Source organism: Macaca nemestrina, chromosome 4, assembly GCF_043159975.1.
Source record: "Macaca nemestrina isolate mMacNem1 chromosome 4, mMacNem.hap1, whole genome shotgun sequence".
In the NCBI taxonomy this organism is placed as follows: Eukaryota; Metazoa; Chordata; class Mammalia; order Primates; family Cercopithecidae; genus Macaca; species Macaca nemestrina.
The window spans coordinates 159,093,182-159,112,421 of record NC_092128.1 but is presented as its reverse complement, the minus strand read 5'-3'; the positions used below and the strand labels follow the sequence as shown (position 1 = coordinate 159,112,421).

General features: G+C 36.7%; 1 protein-coding gene across 18 annotated transcripts in view; it reads right to left on the bottom strand.

Annotated features, from left to right (window-relative positions):
• Positions 1–19,240, bottom strand: part of LOC105483467 (uncharacterized) — a 573,731-nt gene that overhangs the window by 247,458 nt on the left and 307,033 nt on the right. The window contains exon 3 of one of the 18 annotated variants that reach the window (XM_024793317.2): positions 1–19,020. The exons of the other annotated variants lie outside the window; for them this stretch is intronic. Coding sequence (XP_024649085.2) covers positions 18,869–19,020 — 152 coding nt within the window. The 3' untranslated portion in view covers positions 1–18,868. The remainder of the gene's footprint in view (positions 19,021–19,240) is intronic. 18 annotated transcript variants of the gene reach the window in all.

The following is a 19,240-nucleotide window of genomic DNA, read 5'->3' as shown; positions in this document are numbered from 1 at the left end:
AGTATTTTTAGATTATAAACATTGCATTTATGCATATACATACATTTCCCCTAAATAATGATCAATATCTTTTAGATATTTTCAATATTTATTAAGAGATACAGGTCCAGAAACAATCAGCAACTTAGTAGATTATCTCTAAGCACACTTGATTTTTATGGAATGCTGTCAAGGCACCAAAATGTATGTATTCACCTTTAAAAAGTGTTAAATTTGCATTTATTCTTTCATTCGCAGGGCTAACAGCTGGGTATTACTGTTGTTTTTGTTGTCGTTGCTTTAAGCAACTATCTGAGGTGTTAAGAGGTCCTAATTAAGTAAATTAAACAAACACAGCATTAAGTTTCAAAATCAAAGTGTTAGAACAGATACCTGTTTGATCTGCAGATAACTAATGAGAACAACAGTACATCACAAACACATTTGATGTTATTCCTGCCACAGCATACTTGGTTTGATAAAAAGTATCTCACTCAAGTAACTGCCCAATATATTGCTCTGAGGGACCGAGAGGGAATTAACGATTTCATTCTAGTTTTTCCTGCCCATGTTTTGCAAATAAATGAATACATGGATGGATGGGTTTTTGAAACGCCAGCGATCTGTGTTACAGTGTAGCATCATCATTCCTGGGAGGAGCACGCTGTTTGCAGGGCTGAATCACACAACACAACACAACACAACAACAACAAACCAGGGATGAGTCATTTCAGGCCAATTCACAAATCATTATAGAAATAAGGTAATGACCGGCCAGGCGTGGTGGCTCATGCCTGTAATCCCAGCACTTTGGGAGGCCGAGGTGGGTGGATCACAAGGTCAGGAGATCGAGACCATCCTGGCTAACACAGTGAAACCCCGTCTCTACTGAAAATACAAAAAATTAGCCGGGCACAGTGGCGGCGCCTGTAGTCCCAGCTACTCGGGAGGCTGAGGCAGGAGAATGGCGGGAACCCGGGAGGCGGAGCTTGCGGGAACCCGGGAGGCGGAGCTTGCAGTGAGCCGAGATCGCGCGGCTGCACTCCAGCCTGGGAGACAGAAGGTAATGACCCAATGACTGACTTACGAGTTCCACAAAGATCACTTGAGAGACTTACATTTCGATGAGGAAAACAATACAGACATGTCCACAACTAATGATGAAACATGATGCAATGAAGTTAATTACATGAGAGTTCTTTCTTTCTGAATTGAACAGGGTAGTCATCACTGAGATAGAACTCAAGCTTTACCTACATGAAAAATTATCATGTTCAAACATAAAGTGAGAGAGGGAGAGAATAATCCAGATTAAAAGAATAATATGGGTTAGAAGGCAGAGGACAAGTGGGATGGGAGAACCTAAACACTGAATTTAACTTCAGCCCAAATCAGAGAGTGAGAGTAGGAGAAATAAATTGATGTTTATAAGGGGAATTAATAATCTCAGTTTAGTGCCTGTTGAATCTGTAGTGCCTATGGGAAATTCAGAACAAAAAGTTCAGGATGAATATCCAAATTCAAAGTAAAGATTGAGTCAGTTGCATGAAGGTGATAACTGAAGATTTGGGAGCATTTGAGCATTCTCTAACCACAGCATGGTAGGAGAATAAACCTGTGTCATGCCTATATTTGAAAAGACAAGCAGCAAAGATAAGAATAGAAGATATGTTTGGAGAAGCAGCAAGGGAACCAAGAGATAATGTTTCTCAGATGTTACAAGAGGGTAAGAGTTTCCCCGAAAAAGAAAGTGGCCAGCATTGTCGATGATGCACGTAAGTAGCAGATTTAGCTTAGAAAGTCATTTGCACTTTTTGAGGGAGCAAGTAGTCTCATGAAGTGGTAGGGAAAGAAATCAAATTGCAAATTGATTAGGGTAAATTGGTCAGTGCAGGAATTGGTCAAAATGAATAAGGAATTTAGTGAAAAAGCAGAGTCTGGAAACTTTTCGAGAGAGAAAGGCACATTGGAGAATGAAAGAAGGAAAGCAAGTGTGTCAAAGAATTAACACATCAGTTTAAAAGTATCACATTTTAATGTGATTTCTCTGTGCTATTTATTAAAGAGGTACATCAATCAAGCCTGATTTTCCAGCCCCAGGACAATTAATGGATAACTTGAAACAACTAAATTTCAACATCCCAAGTTGTCTAATACTACCTACCTAGTAGTCACTAAGAAAGAAAATGGATAAGGTGTGTGGTTTTAAAAAAAAAGACTATGATGATTAATTTTAGGTGTCAACTTTATTGGATTAAAGACTACCTGGAGAGCTAGTAAAGCATTAGTTCTGGGTGTGTCTAGCAGGATGTTTCCAAAGGAGATTACTGTGTGAATCAGTGGATTGGGTGGGGAAGATCCACCCTCAATGTGGATGGACAAGGCAGAGGAAAGGTAATTCTCATTCCCTCTCTCTCCTGGAGATAGGACACCCCTCTTCTCCTATCCTGGTGTCAGAGGTTTTCAAACCAGAGTGACTCCATCATGAGTGAGGGCTAGGAAAATGAGGCTGGGACTTGCTGGGCGGCATTCCCAGAAAGTTAGGTATTCCTAGCCTCTAGATGTTTACAGGCAAGGGAGCAGATTGATAATGTTTACTAAACAGACCCAGACTTAGGAGTGCCCTGATATCCTGTTATCTTCAGAAAAGACGCATTCCTAATTTTGCTTTAAATATCATAATATTGATTCTTGCAAAATATACTAATTAAGAAAATTAATCCTTTATCACAAACCCTTGTAGCAGAGCACATGTCCCCATGATCTTTTTTTATCCTATACATAAACGAGTATTGTCCCTAGTGCGGATGCGTTTCTCCTCTTACTTTCAGGAACACCCCACTCTATTTACGGAGTAGCTGTACTTTCACTGCTTTACTTTATTAATAAACTTGCTTTTGCTTTGCATGGCGGACTCGCCCTGAATTTTTTCTTGTACGAGATCCAAGAACCCTCTCTTGGGGTCTGGATCAGGACCCCTTTCCTATAACACTTGGACACCAAAAATTCCAGGCTCTCCAGCATTTGGACCCTGGTATTTGCACCAGAGGCTCCTCAGGTTTTCAGGACATCAGCCTCAGACTGAGAGTTGCACCCTCGACTTCGCTGGTTCTGAGGCTTGAAGACTTGCACTGAGCCATGCGACAGGCATCCCAGGATCTCCGGCTTGCGGATGGCCTGTGATAGGACTTCTCAGCCTCCATAATCACATGAGCCAACTCACCTAACAAATTACTTCTCATGTATCTATCTACATATGTATCTTATTGATTTTGTTTCTCTGGATAATGTTAATATAAATAACTTCACATTTTAAAAATATTTTTTGATAAAAGATGTATACTCATGTGAACAGAGGCTTACAAAGCTCTGAAACTCGATCTCATTATAAATCTTTCCAAAGACTATTATAGGACAAACCATCAGGAAAGGGGAAAATAAGATATTTCTGCCTTTTTATTTTTTTAGACTCTAAAACATGCATTTTTCTCACATGGAAAGTAATGGTGTAAGTCCACAAAGCATTTGGGAAACAAATGTTTTCCACCCAATTAATCTTCAGAAACAGTCCTAAGACTATTTTTCGAAGGATATAATGGCTGCTTACATAGCAGACAACCTGAAATTGATGTTCTACAAAATAACTGGATAGCGCTCTTGGTAAGTGTCAAATTCTTGATGCACAAAGAAAGATTGAAGAAATGTCAGATTGGAGGCAAAGTGCCTGACAGCTACCTGCAATGTTGGATCAGGGATTGGATCCTAGACTGAGGAAATAAGTTCTCAGGGAGACAACTAAGGAAACTTAAGTAGGTCTATAGATTAGTTAATAGGATGGTTTCAATGTTAATCTTTTGTTTTCAATAACTGTTCCTTGATTATGTAAGATGTTAACCTTTAAGGAAGCTGCTTAAAAACTGTAAGGAAATTTCTGTACTACTTTTGAAACTTTTTCATAAGTCTGAAATTATTTAAAAGTTTATTTTAAAGAATTCTAACTTAGGAATAAAATGAATGAAGAACAATTATCTGAAAAGAATAAGGAGAGCCAAAAGCCAAAATTAACAATGTAATTGCAGGTGTCATATTGCCATATTGCTTTGAAAATTGTTTTTTTTTGACCAGTTGAAAAATGGCCAAAACTAAGTGACAACAGGAAAACGTACCAATAATGCCAGGATCCTCAAGAAATAAATTCTTTGTTTACATGTGAAGTAGCCAGTGTATATCTTAGTAGAATAATTAAAAAAAAAAAAAAAAACCTCAAAATGTGATTTTCAACCTGCATTTTCATGTGACTCCCCTAATGAAAGAGAGATGGTCAAGGCCAATTTTTAAGTTGCCATGCCGTATGATTTTGCATTTCGACTCCGTGAAAGACGCTAGTTATCATAAGCAAAACGCCGTCTGTGATTATGAAAATGTTGGTGGAATATTATCCGTGTTTCCCAGTAACAGTATTTCATAGAATCTATTATGACAAAGAGGCAAGCAAAGTCCTGTTTAGACATAGAGGAAAGAGGAAACATTTCGATTACCTCCGCAAAGCCTGGACAAACAGCTGTCACCATGGTGAGAATGAGGAAAGGTGTGAGGGAGGAAGGGTCATTTGAAAGTAGTAAAGAATTATGAAAGGCACTGATTGAGGCATAAAGGAGAAGGACGTTTTAGGAAGAGAAAAAGCCTAAGCATAGGCATAGGATGGAAAATGACAGGGTTGTTTTGATTATTTATTTCCAATGAGAGGTGGAGGAGCTCCAAATTTGGAATTTCACTGAGTGATAGGATGTGAGGAAAACACTTTGGAGTCTAAAGAGCCTTAGGGCTTCCAACAAATTATGTGTTGCAAATAAACACTAACCTCTCTTACATTTAAGACCAGTTATATTAAATGCTGCTTAATGCATTTCTGTCTCCAAATTCAGCAACATTCCCTAGAATCCAGTATATGAAATGTATGCTTTAGTTGCCATTTCCAAAGTAGTGCTGGCAAATTTCCAAGTGCAGAACTTAAAATAATGCTCTAAGTGCATTGCTTTGTATGTAGCCCATTATTATTCACCTGTAGACTTCTTAAAAGGTCAATAATTCAAGAATCTAAACCAGTATCAAGTTGTCCACAAGGTTATACAACACTGAAAAACACAGCTAACTGGATATGGATTTCATTCTCACAGCAATTGCTAAGGTATTTTAGCAGCATTTGCTTCCCGAAACGCTAGTCTCAGAGTAGGTTTATTGGTCTGATGTAAAAAGTATTCTGTCAGTAAATACGTTTGGTAAACATTGGGTCAAGTAAGGTTAATCAGATTTCTTTGCCGTAGGAGATACTAAAACCTTGAAAGGCCGGGTGCAGTGGCTAACGCCTATAATCCCAGCACTTTGGGCAGTCGAGGTGGGCAGATCACCTGAGGTCAGGAGTTCGAGACCAACCTGACCAACATGGCGAAACCCCATCTCTACTAAAAATACAAAAATTAGCCGGTCATGGTGGTGGGTGCCTGTAATCCCAACTACTTGGGAGGCTGAGGCAGGAGAATCACTTGATCCCGGGAGGCGGAGGTTGCAGTGAGCCAAGATTGTGCCATTGTACTCCAACCTGGGCAACAAAACAAGATTTCATCTCAAAACAAAACAAAAACAAACAAACAAACAAAAAACCTTGAAACAATGAATGAGAAATAAGGTATTTAATGAAGAGGGAGATAAAATGCACTGTCACACAAACCCAGCAGAAATCTAGTGATAAAAGTGTTCTAGAGCACACACTTTGGAAAACTGTGAACCAAATGCATCTCTGCTTGGCCTCATTTTAAATATGTCAGACATTTGATGGAATAGCTTGTCCACATATTCATGAAGAAAGAGAAAATTTCTTCTAAACAACTAGATTTCTGCATACTTGTTATTGTCATTACAACGTTTCCAATTAATACCGTCTGTGGGAAAATTTTCTCTACTTGAGAAAATGCCTCTTAGTTTAAAGTAGAAATTGGTGAGAAAAAAAAATCACGAACAGATATGTTCTTTTCTGCCAATTTCTTCAGGGAACAAAAACTAGTTAGTCAACTGGAAGCCTGAGTTTTATCCATCTTATAATATAATTAAATCACTTAAAATAATCAGTTAGATGATAATGAAACACTGCAATAGGAAATCAAAAGCAAATCACTAGATCAGTTTCAAAAAAAGTATAAGAAATGGAGCAGTAGTTTGAGGATATTTATATATTTTACAGTTTAGTTTTCTCAGTCCTACTACATGCCAGTCATATAACATATACATCCATGAAAAATGACTATATAATGTCAACACTTTGCAATTGGTTCACACTTTCAGATATTAGAAGCTAAAAAACAGAATAGATATCTATGCCAATCATGTTATGGTTCTCTGGCTTGAGAAGTGAAAAGCATATAAATGTCTAACACTAGAATCTGGGGCAGCAGAAAGAATGATACTCAACCAAAAACATTAATATGTCAAACTTAACTTGAAAATGTTAGTACATAGTCATCAGGTTGTTTCTCTAAGAAGTAACTTTTGTGATTGTAATAGGGATTGAGATTAAAGCTATTTATCATATCTACCATCACATTTATCATGTTTCTTAATCATGCAAGTGTTAATTAAAGTTTTCTTGGTACTTTCATCAGGCTGCTTACATAATAATTTTCAGTTTACAGCCATCTCAATTGACAAACAGTGAGATTATCCCTTCTCATGTGGATGATCAGAATTGCCAGTCATGGGACAGACACCATATACCCTTCAAAAGAAATCATGATGTATGTTTTAATACAACTTTTTATGTGGGGGATTTATTAGCATCCAAAGTCACCTCTTTTTCTTACACAGTTCTGGAGTTAGATCCTCCCAAACAAATAAATTACTTAATTGGGGTAGTCATCTCTTGTCCAGAAGTGACATGTTTTAGAAAGATGTGAGTCTTGAGGCAAATGCTGGATTTGATTGTTCTTACTCCTAATAAGAATGTATCTAACTTCACTCCAACTAAGTTGCTATTACATTATTTTTTTCTCACGATTTTTGTTAATCTTCACTCTCCACAATACTCAGCAAACTCATGAGGAAGAAAGATTGTTTGACACAGTATGTACACAAAGTTTTTAATAAAGATGAATGATCCGAATAATATAATACTTGATTTCACAATATTGGAATGGTTAGATATAATATTAGAGTACAAAAATAACAGGTTGCTAAGGCAAAATTAGTCCTTTTTTCTTCTCTAAGCAATAAGGGTTTACCTTTTGCTCGATACTCCCTACCTTGAAAGGGAAGTGCTAGCCTTATGTGGCAGCCACCTGCAGTGAAGAAAACAGTCTTCAGTTTCCCTGCCTGGAAGGTTCTTCCCCCAGATACAGATGATATTAGCCTCATGTCTTCCAACTTGTTACTCAAGAATTATCCCTTCAGGGAAGTTCTCACCAACTACCCTACCTACAATTGTTGTTAACCTCCTGGGCTCAAACGGATCCTCCCACTTCAGCCACCCAAGTAGCTGGGACTAGAGGTATGTGCCATCATGCCTGGCTAATTTTTGTACTTTTTTTGTTGGTACAGACAGGGTTTCACCATGTTGCCCAGGTCCTGAATCCCTTAGCCTAAGCGATCTATCCGTCTCAGCCTCCCAAACTGCTGGTATTACAGGCATGAGCCGCTGTACCTAGCATCTCTTTATCACTATCAACACACGGTATACTTTATCTACTTATATTATTTATTACCTACTTACAGAACTAAAATGTAGGCTCCACAAAGATAAGGAGTTTTGTCTTTTTCTTTTAGTTCTACATCACCAGCACCTAGGACAGTTCATGAGTCATAACAGGTACTCAATAAATAATCATTGAATGACTAAATCACCATCATCATAAAAAAAAAATCTTCTATGTACACAGATAATTCTGCTAGTTGGTGCACTTTGTTAAATAACTACATATCCAAAGCCCTTTAAAAGTTCAACAGAAATTATTAAATGCTGACATAGGGAGACGTAAGCATTGGACAATCAATAAAATGGATAACCAATAAAATTAATATCAGACAATCAATAAAATGTGATAAAATATGAATTATGATGAATGAATGTTCATGTAATGTGTAAAAACAACTAAAATAAAACACCTTAAAAAAGAATAGTAAAACAAAATGGATATTGGAAGAAAATATTAACAGTCTCTGTTATATCTATATCTCTCTAAATTTTAAACACAGACTCGTCTTTTTTCAATGTTTTTTCTTCCTAAGTCCCAATGAGCACACTCAAATTGGTCATCTAGTTATTACATTCTTTATCCAGGTTTTATATTAATTTGCTATTATTTTATTTTATGGCTCGTCTTTTCAACTTGGTTGTAGGTTTCTGGAAGGCAAGATCACGTACAACGGTGGTCCTACAGCATCTAACTCAGGAGTAAATGCACTGCCAGCCTTGATTACACATGTGTTGATTGGTTGACTCATGTATGGTATCAAATATGGAATGTATAGATATTGACATATGGTATTAAATATAGTATCTATAGAAGTAGGTCTCTGTCACCTTCAAGCCAATGAGGTCTATAAAATGACACTAAGGAACCAAGCAAAAGAGATGAGTACTTCCAGCACTTACTCTACAATAATACGTCATTTAGGATATCATGAGACGTTCTAATTCAAAGTTGAAGGAGAAGTCACATTTTACAAACAAAGGACACACAACTATGAAACCAAAGGCACTATCTTAGAAACAATTTTCAAAGACATTTAATTTTTTTATATATCAAATATCAAAATTAGGAAAATGATATTCAACATCATTAATACTTGCACAATATGAAATTTACTTAAAGAAACTTTATTGTCAAACATTTGGGTTATCTTTAAATTTTTGTTATATGTAAGTCTAAAATGTACTTTAGCTAAATTTCTGTATGATCATAGAATTCATAATTTTTTTCCACATCATATATTGAGTAGCTTCCATGCTTAGTCTTGGACTTCCAAAAGGCCAGTGAGTCATACTTGGGAAGTCTGTAGCACAGTTTAAACATGTGATTATATTAGAAATCTGAGAGCACTCTGGTTTTTTTACCAGGAGTAAGATCCTTGCAGTAGATTTAAAATACATAACACGTGATGCAGTTTCCAACAGATGATATAAAGCCATTACCAGTATAAAAAAAAGTATAAAGCTACTTTTTCCTGAAAGAGAATTTGTGAAGTCCTCAAATAGCAATGACATACAATTTCTTGAAATAATGATATTTAATATACTATATTTGGAATAGCACCATGAAAGTCATAAAACACCTACCTATCACTCAAAAACAGTGCTCTGCTAATTAAATTCAAAACCTGAAGGAATTAAGCTTACTTTCAAAATTATCTCCTTAGCCAAAAGTTTTGGAGAATAATCTAAACATTGTTCAGGGCCACCAGAGTCTGACAGTCAAAGAGAGAAATCAGACTAAAATGGTAAGGACATTTATCAATAGCAAAAATTGCATGCCAAAACATAAAACAGAAACGAATATGAAAGCTGCATTTAAGTCACGACTGATTTGAGAAGAGTTGTGACTATTTAAAATGTGTAAACCATCTTGAATGTTAGTTATTCAGCAATAAATGCCAAGTATTTAGGCATTTAAAGATTTTAAGATGGTCAATATTTGCATTGGCATGTTTAAAATGCTCTCTTTTTAATTAAGGAATGCAACCTTAAAGGCTAATAGTAGAATGAATGGAGCTATATTAAGTTTTGAGCCACTTAAAAAAATGTAATATCTACTCATATTTTATTTAACACAAATTTAATTATATACATATTTTTTTTAAAAAATGTACCAGCAGTTTATTAAGTTTCATTAAAACATCACATTTGGATAATTAGTGAGATTACATTGAGTAATAGATTAATGTGCCATCTTTCAATCTGGGAACATGGTATGTCTTTTAATTGATTATATATGTTTAGTAGATCATATTTCAGCCAACTTTCAGCACAAAAAATCAAAGTCAAACAACAAAAATGCTAGTGTATCTAAAAAGCCTTTCTGAGAAACATACTACATGCAAGTAAATGAAACAAAATCCAGAATCATTTCATGGAAATCTTTCAGGATAGACAATCACTTGGAAACTACATCTGCCACAAACAGGAGCAAGGGTATCTTGGGGGAGGGGATTAAGTTAAAAGGGATGATGCCAAATTTTAGATCATGCATTCATATTTCGGAGAGAATAAGAAATCGACACATCATATAAACGCCTGTTCTAAATCTAGGTAAAATACATTTCAGAGAAACTTGTTTTGATAACACAAGTTCCTGTTTGTCTCCCAATCAGAATGGTAGCACTAATAATCTCATATTTTAAAATTCAATTTAATCAGCTTTCAGCGATGTACCAAATATTGGTTGGAACACAGGTGAGATAGTATTCCTTGCTGTATGTTTTACCCATCTTTTGTTTAGGAGGAAACAGTTTTTTAAGAAACAAATTATCTGTCACTTGACATGTCTTCTTTTCTAATAGAAAAGGAATTATTTACTTAAAAAATTGAATTTACATTATTTGTATAAAGTTCTAGCAACTATGTACTTATTCACATAGACTAACCTTCAAAAATTGTCTACAATTTGTTTTTACTTCACATTATCACCAGTTACCAATTTACAATGTATACTTTTACTTTTAATCATTTAAGAACTGTTTTATAGAGTTTATTCTTAACAAAGATCAATACAAATACCATCTATATCCTATATAAATATATTTTCAATAACTGAAATTACAACCTTTGGTGAGACATTACTCCTAAAAACAAATACATTTGGTAAATATATCTTATAAATTTATCTTAAAAATTTATGAGCAAAGTATGAGTACACATTACTATGAATGTGTACTATTAATAACGTTCCCACAACCAAACACTTTAAATTCAGGGTAGCCAAGGTCATGATTCGGGAGAAAATTACAGAAAGAACTTTTCAAATTTTTGCCATGTCCATATTGTTCAGAGGTATCATTCTCAAAACATATTAAATTTTAACTTGTAGTATATATACAAAGTGGTCATTTCAATGTGAAAGAATTCTAGCATTTGCAAACAATAAAAGAACAGATTTTCTCATGTTGCAACATCAAAGCAACCAGCCATTTTTTTATACTGGATGCCCCAGGTTCAAAGGCTTAAATCGCCATATCCTCATGAGACCACCCGGCATTTATTTCTTTTAATATCTCTTGTTGAAAACATGACAGCGATCAGGCACAAAGCGCCACAGTGCACTCTACTTTAAATGCCCCATCTTGTCATAATTGTTCTTTTTAAAGAGAAGAGTCCTTAATATATTAATGAGCACTATTGTGAAGTAAAAAGGCCTCACCACAAAGGATGGCCACGTCCCCTGAACTGATGCAGATTTCAGCTTAGAAACTAGAAGGGAATTGAGATACTTAAACAATCAATCAATAGTCACCTCTCCAAGAATGGTGTGAACCCGGGAGGCGGAGTTTGCAGTGAGCTGAGATCGTGCCCCTGCACTCCAGTCTGGGTGACAGAGCAAGACTCTGTCTCAAAAAAAAAAAAAAAAAAGAGGTTACCTCTCCAAAGGCAGGATTGTTTAATAATGAGAGAATAAAATATCAGTTTTAAGTTGACATCTTTGTTTAAAACAGTATTTTTGATTCATCAAAGTTCTCATCTCATTACTTTGTACAATACACTTAGTGTAATCCATTAGGTATCTTCTGGATTCTGTATTATTTTCTCACATGTAAAACATGTACAACTGTGTCTGCCTCTTGTTGAGCTGGATATCACAAGGGGCAAGAACTGGCCTTGGGCATAGCAAAAGGACCCACTGGGGACACAGAAACAAGTCAGTGAAACAAACCGCAGTTACTTTTGCACCAACCTGAAACATAGAAAAGGGAAATAATGCTTGTTTTGCTTTGTCTCCTAGTAGCTCGTGGCTAAATGTTTTATAAATATCATAAATGAAGGAATTAGTAGCGAACATTAAGACTAAAAAGTGACTAAATAGCTTTAAATAAATCTTAGGTAAAATGTTTTACGTATGCTTAGATTAAGTATTTAGAAAAGTATAAATAACTTAGTCTATTATGTTTTCTTCTCAACTAAGTTTTTCAATTATTTGTACAAAAGTCTCATCTCCATGACACTTTCTGTGCTGGGATGCAGAATGTTCAGACAGAGTAAAACATTCCTCTTACAGATGCTGGTGGAACCAATGTTATCCCTGGAGAGATACTATACATGTTCACCAGAACTTCTGATTCAATAATTCTACAACAAAACCATGTCTCCATCACACAATATCACCCAAAGCAGCTTTTATTAATTGGGTTGGGGTTAAAGTACATATTCTCCTGAATGCACGTATCTCAATAACTTGATCAATGCAATTATCTTGAAAATGAATAGAAGCCATGAATACAAAGATAGAAGACATATACGTAACTATTAAAATCTCTGACAGGGTATTTTTCAAAAAAAATAAATTGCTATGAAGTAAGCTATTACTTGTACTGGTAGTTGCTAAACAAAGCAGAAATGGGACAGAAAAGAGAAAACAATATGAAAGTAATCACTGAGAGAACCACAAAATTCCAGGAAAAATATCTGAAATTAGTAGCAATCAGGAGTTGAAGGCTGGAGCAAAAATGGCTCCTTGGAGCGGCACGCATAAGAAAAGTGACTTTCCAGGAGATGCTTCTAATTCTGTAGTCTATAGAGGAAGGAATGTCTTCTGCGGGGAGCTGCCCTTGCTCCTCCTCTGTTGACACACATATTTCAGGAAGGTTAAATATAACTCCTTTCTGGAAAAATATCCTATAACCTTCCCAAGAGAGTTAATGGCTCTTGTTCAGTATTTTCAAGAATTTGGGTCGTCATATGGCTGGATTGTAATTATTTACTCATTACTTTTTTCCCCCAGACCAGCACGGGCACTCTCTCAGGGTGAGAACTGTATTTTAATCATCTTAGCATTTCTCAAGCTTAATCATAGTACAGTATTCAAATTTTTCCAATTTTTTGCTTAGCATAGACCTATGCATTTATTCTGTCTCTCCTTCAGAATTTTTAAGGACAATATTCTTTGTTCTCACACTAATGGCAACTATTTTAGACTACATCTGAATTATGTAGAATAAATATATTAACAGCCTTTTATTTCCTTACCTCTTCCTAATAAGTAGAACACCCAGACTTTACCTCTAACTAATGTACCTTATTTTTTGTAGGCACACGTCCTGGTTCCCTGTTCATGTTACGCAGTCTAATTGGGGATTAACATAGTTATGCACCTAGAAATGGTTATCACATCCTCTCTCTATTGTCTCTTAGCCATTTAAACCTTCCAGTTCTAGCTCTGAGGCGTTAAAAAAAAATAACACAATTAATGTAGCAAAGTTATTGTTAAACTTTCACATTACCAGAGTGAAGTCAGAATAATATGATTCTCAAAATAAACTTTCTGGAATGACACTGAACTGAATGGACAGGCTGTTGTAATTCTGTCATTGGACAAAAAATGACATTAACCAGAAGTTAGCCCTCCGATTAGGAGTCTAAAAATAGCTGTTATCCTAACAAATCAATGACTGTATACTTTTATATTTAAGTATTATATATGTGTGTGTGTATGTATATACACACACCTGCATTTGTATACATATTTGTGTGTATATGTGCACATATACATATATACGCACATTTATGTTTTTGTATACATATCTGTGTTTGTAAATGAGTGTACACACATACATTATACACTCAAATATAGAAGTGTGTATGTTGGATCCCCACTTGGAGAGACACTCAAACAAGTCCTAACACAGGGTAGAAAGAGGGGAAATACAATAAGAGAACATTTTCTGCAAAAATTTAAAAGCATGTAGAAAGCCAAAAGCAGAGAGAAGGTTTGGTCTAGTGGCAGATTGCTTTTTTCCTTTCATTCTGTATTCTTGACCTACAGACTGAGGGGTAGAGTGGAGGGGAGATGGTGCGAGAGTGGAAGGGAGATGGTGCGAGACTGGAGGGGAGATGGTGAGAGAGGCTGCAGAGGGCTGAGTGTTGATGCTGGACTGCTTCCTTCTTCTGGACACTGTGGCTTTCTCAGAGGTGGTGAAGGAGGAAACCCACAAAAGGGCAGGAATGGAACATAGCTGAGTCCTTTCAATCCTGGGAGCTCAGATGTGGTGCTGGCAGGCCACCATCTGCGGGCCGTGGTTAGAGTGTTGGAGCGCCTGTCTTCATCTGGTGAGCAGCCCTGAAAGCGCCTCTGGTGAAGGCTCTGACTTGATGGCAGTGCCATTCAAATGGCAGCATCCTGAGATTTCGCCCATGGGCGTTAAAGAGAGGAAAAATTCTCTCTGGTCTGCTTACCAAATTTTTTGTATTTAGAATAACTAGTTTTCTCATCCTGAGAACTAATGACTTAAGGCAGTTATAAACAAAGTATCTGTTTGAAATTCAGAGTTTAGTCTGTATGGCTAGGGGCAACCTTATTTAGCAGCACAAATTATGTCTAAATGTGGAAAGAGACAGGTGGTCAGTGTAGAAAATTATACCAAAAGATCTTTTTCCCTTGGCTGACAGAGTGAGCTCTTTGAAAATGAGGGCGAGCTGGTCAGTTATCAGGGAAAGGTTGTTCAGGGACAGTGAGAAGACAGGGAAATTCTTTAAACACTCTGGAATGCTCTCTAGAGGCGAGAAACAGGGTCTGGTTTTTGCTCTGCTAGGCTCTATTTTTAATCTTTTGTTACTTTATTTCCCACAATAAAATACAATATAAATTGTGAATATAAACTTTTGTTACTTGTTTTGTAATATTTGGTCACACAGTGTGTGTAGCCCCTAATAATTTTCCATAGCAAATATTCATTATTAGAAAAATGTAGTACCGACTTCTAAACTTCCTGAGTCACCCTCGCCTCATGTATAAAAGGTGAAAATGATGAGGCCAGCCATGAATGGTTGTTAAATTTGGTATTATGAATATATGCTGTTATTTGGGAGAAGAATTTTGTTTTTCCAATGGCCTGTGAATAATCAGTTTAACTCCCAAACAGTTCAATGTAGTTGGAAAAAGAAGAAAACAGAAATGTAATTTAGATTGTAACATTGAGCAGCAGCAACATACAGCCTAAGATGGGTATAATTTAGATGTATCTAGTGTACTGGGTACCATTGCTGATGAAACTTGCAAGAAGGTGAAAGTAACATATTTTATATGTTCAAGCCTCATGTCTGTCTTAGAGATTTAAAACCACAAGTCCTCAGACTGCATTTTTATCTGATGTTATATTGTTAAAGCAGGGCCTTAAGATATGACTGGTTTGGTTGCCTGGAGTATAAAATCAACACAACTAACAAGCGAGTTGGAGGACTAGTCAGTCATAAACATTGGGGTTTATGGAAGATGTTTAATCTCTCAGCTACAAGTGAGGCTGAACAAATGGAGAACAGGAGAACAAATTCCAAAAGGTTGCATGAAATTCTACTTCCAGGGAAAGGCCAGGAAGCAAATCACTATCAAGGAAGAAGCTTTGTGTGCTTATGTAATTACAACGCCCTCACCTGGGCCACAAAAGACAGATGAATCTCCTTTGTGAGTTGGTATATTTTAAACTATATTTGACAGTGAATATTATCCGCTAGATGGAAAGCTCTCTTCATGAACACAGAAAAGCCTAACATATTTCTTCAGACAGAGGACAACTTTATACCATTGTCCTGATTGATCAAAGTAGTTGCTCTTTCCCTCCGGATATTGAATAAGCAGATGAAGAGCCCGACCACAACAGCTCCTGAAGGAGGCTTTTCTCCACGGTCATTTTCCCCAGCGGATCCTTCTTGCCACTGCCAAAACTCAAAAGGTGGAGGTCTCTTAGCCTCTTGGTGCTGGAATATGGGCATGTGACATGGCAGTAAGGTGTCTTCAAGCCACAGTAGGATATTCAACCCTCACTGACATTTTAAACCCAAGATTTTATATCTGTTTCCAACTTTCCATTTCTACTGCTATTGCCTTTGTTCATTCATGAGTTCACTTAGGAAATGTCTAAGTATCTACTCTGTTAGACACACATTAGAAAAAGGCAGATACGATCCCTACCTTCATTTTCTTTACAGTCATCTGCCTTATAAAAATAAAAGACTGATGAAATGGTTGAAAGTGTCAAGATTTACAAAGACCCACCTGGTAGACTACTTTAGCTCAATTTGATATCGTAGCCATTTACCACCCCTTGCTGCCCTCTGAGAGAGAGCACCGTCAGAGGGAAAGACAGGTTCCAAGATGTGCCCAAGATCATGCAATCTTCAGTGGAAAGGCTGGCCAGACCAGATCCCAAATGCAACAAGAAACTGCTCTAGTTCTTCTCCTTCTACACTAGGGCTTTTCAAGTGTTTTTTTGTTTGTTTGTTTTGGTTTGGTTTTGGTTTTTTTCTTTTTTCATTTTCCTGGGAGGTCACCACGTCACCTGGAGGAATTTTCAGGTTCTTGCAGATAGCGTTCTGCAGTATTCCTTGTGTAAAGACCAAATAAGATGAAAGATCTAATATACTTAGAAAATTTAAAACATGTGCTTGGTTCTATCGTTTGTTTTTGTGCTTACCTACATTTGGGAATTGAAGAAAGGAAGAACTGTTCTAAACATTAGAAAGAAAAGATATTATCTTCATGCTATTAAAGCTTGCACAATCATTTTTACGCAAGGACAAGTAGATATTCATTGTCAAGAAATTCCTTTACACATCATAAATATATACACATCCCTTTGCTTGTGAATGAAGTTTTTGTGTATCCTTTTTTCTCCCTTAATTAAAATGGAAAATGTTTTGAGCCTTTTGTTACTTTATATTCCACAGATGTTCCAATAAAATTTTTAAAATTACAAAAACAAACACTGATGCTAGTTTTACAATATTTATTTATATAGTGTGGGTGGTCCCTAAAAACTTTCCATGGCCAATATTTGTTATTAGGAGAACTATTTATTATTCCTTACAAAGATATTTAAAGGGGAAAGACACTTTAGTTTGACAGACATGCCTGGATCATTGCTAGCAGCCCTATCTCCATTATGAATAAGATGCTCGTTGGGTTTTTTACTGGGAGGGTACCTATTTCTTGATATGACTCAAAATCACCAGTGAAGTGGTTTGGAAACTTGATGTATGTTTTGGTGAGAAGTTTTCAATGGGACATGAGAGTTTGTGTGTATGTGTGTGGTGTGTGTGTTTTAGTTTGAATGCTGACAAGTTTGGGGGATTCTGTTTAAGAATATTATACTCTGAACATATATGTTACAGCCCTTAACCCTAGATTAATCATCTGTGATCTTGGGGATATCAGTAAGTTCTTGAATCTGGGTTCATACAAAATGGAAGAGTTGGACATTCTTGCATCATTCTTATCAGGGAGGGCTATATGAAGGATGGGGTTCTTAAGCTGGGCTCTAAAGAACTGCCAGGACTTTGGTACACTCATACATGATTTTTCTTATGATTTTCATTATGTCGACCTTCAGTGGAAGAACTTTTCAACAAACAAATGCTTGTTGGAGGACAATTCCAAATCACTTTGCCCAGAAAGAATAGCCGACATTGTGACTCCTTTCCTCCATTTCAATCTTTCTACCACTACTAGCTTAAAGGAAATTTATGCAATAGGTAGTTTCAGCTACTCATTCACCAAGTCCAGAATGCACATCACCCCTTATGCGTCTTTGACCATCCTGTCATTCTAAGAATCCCCCCCACCCAGAGGGCACCTCTCCCTTCTTCATAAATTCACCTGTTCTTCAACTCAAACACTTTGGTGTAAAGTTTTCATAAATGCATAAGCCAATCTTCAATTTTTTGTTTTTTTGAGATAGAATCTTGCTTTGTCACCCAGGCCGGAGTGCAGTGGTGCAGTCTTGGCTCACTACAACCTCTACCTCCCAGGTTCAAGCGATTCTCCTGACTCAGCCTCCTGAGTAGCTGAGATTACAGGTAGGTGCCACCACCCTGGGCTAATGTTTGGATTTTTTAGTAGAGATGGGGTTTCACCATGTTGGTCAGGCTGGTCTCAAACTCCTGACCTCAAGATCCGCCAGCCTTGGCCTCCCAAAGTGCTGGGATTACAGGTGTGAGCCACTGTGCCCGGCCTCAACTTTCCATCTCTGATGGCTTCTGTTACTTTTAGAATACAATTCAATTTCTACAACATGACAAAGAAGACTCTTTGTAATACGGGCATTGCCTCTAGCCTAATTTATGAATTTATTAACAGATAATTAATAATAACATATAATGTACCAGGTAGTGGGCCAAAATAATGAATCAGACACTGAAGGCCCCTATCATCATGGAACTTGCATTCTAGTGGGAAAAACAGATAATGAGAAGCAAATAAACAAACACATTGAAATGATAATGTCAGACAGTGATATGAAGAAAATCAAGTAGGAACAACGTATAACAGAACGGGGGAGGTGGTGGATCAAGGAGGACTTTGAAGAAAGTACATTTCAACAGAAACTGAATGACAAGAAGATGTCAGCCACGTCCAAATCCAAGCGGTGGGGGGGGGGGGAGCGGCGGGAAGCATTATAGGCAAGAATAGCAAGTGTCCAGGGCAGAAATGAAGTTTGGCCTCTTCAAATCAGAGGCCACTGCGATTTTGTGCTGCGTGCCTGCTGAAACAAATGGTTTCAAATAGATCCAGAGTAATAGGCAGGGCTGGGATAATCAGGGCCTGACTGGGCAGGATGGATGGAATTTGGGTTCTCTTCTTATTACAATAGGAAGCTACAAGAGGGCTTAAGTAAAGTGAGGAGTCTACTTTGACTTACAGTTTTAAATGATTATTTTGGCTGTCATTGGGAGAACGCTTTTCAATGTTATAAAGATGGAAGAGGAGGACATTGTCATAGTAACTTTATCTTCAGTCATTCTTAAATATCTTCCCTTTTCCCTGGATGTGACTTGCAGAGTAGTTTTTCCACTGACTAACAAAGAAGAGTTAGAAATGAAATTTTGTTTTGCAAAGATTATGTTTTAACCAGCAATATATTATTAATGTGGAAGTCAAAAGAGACAAATGTTCTAAAAATGTATAATGATCAGTTGTGTTAAATGCAGGATTCGTTAATTCATTTCACTCACTCCTCCACAAAATATTGGTCGAAAATTAATATATATCAGGCACAGTGCTAGTTTCAAGGATTA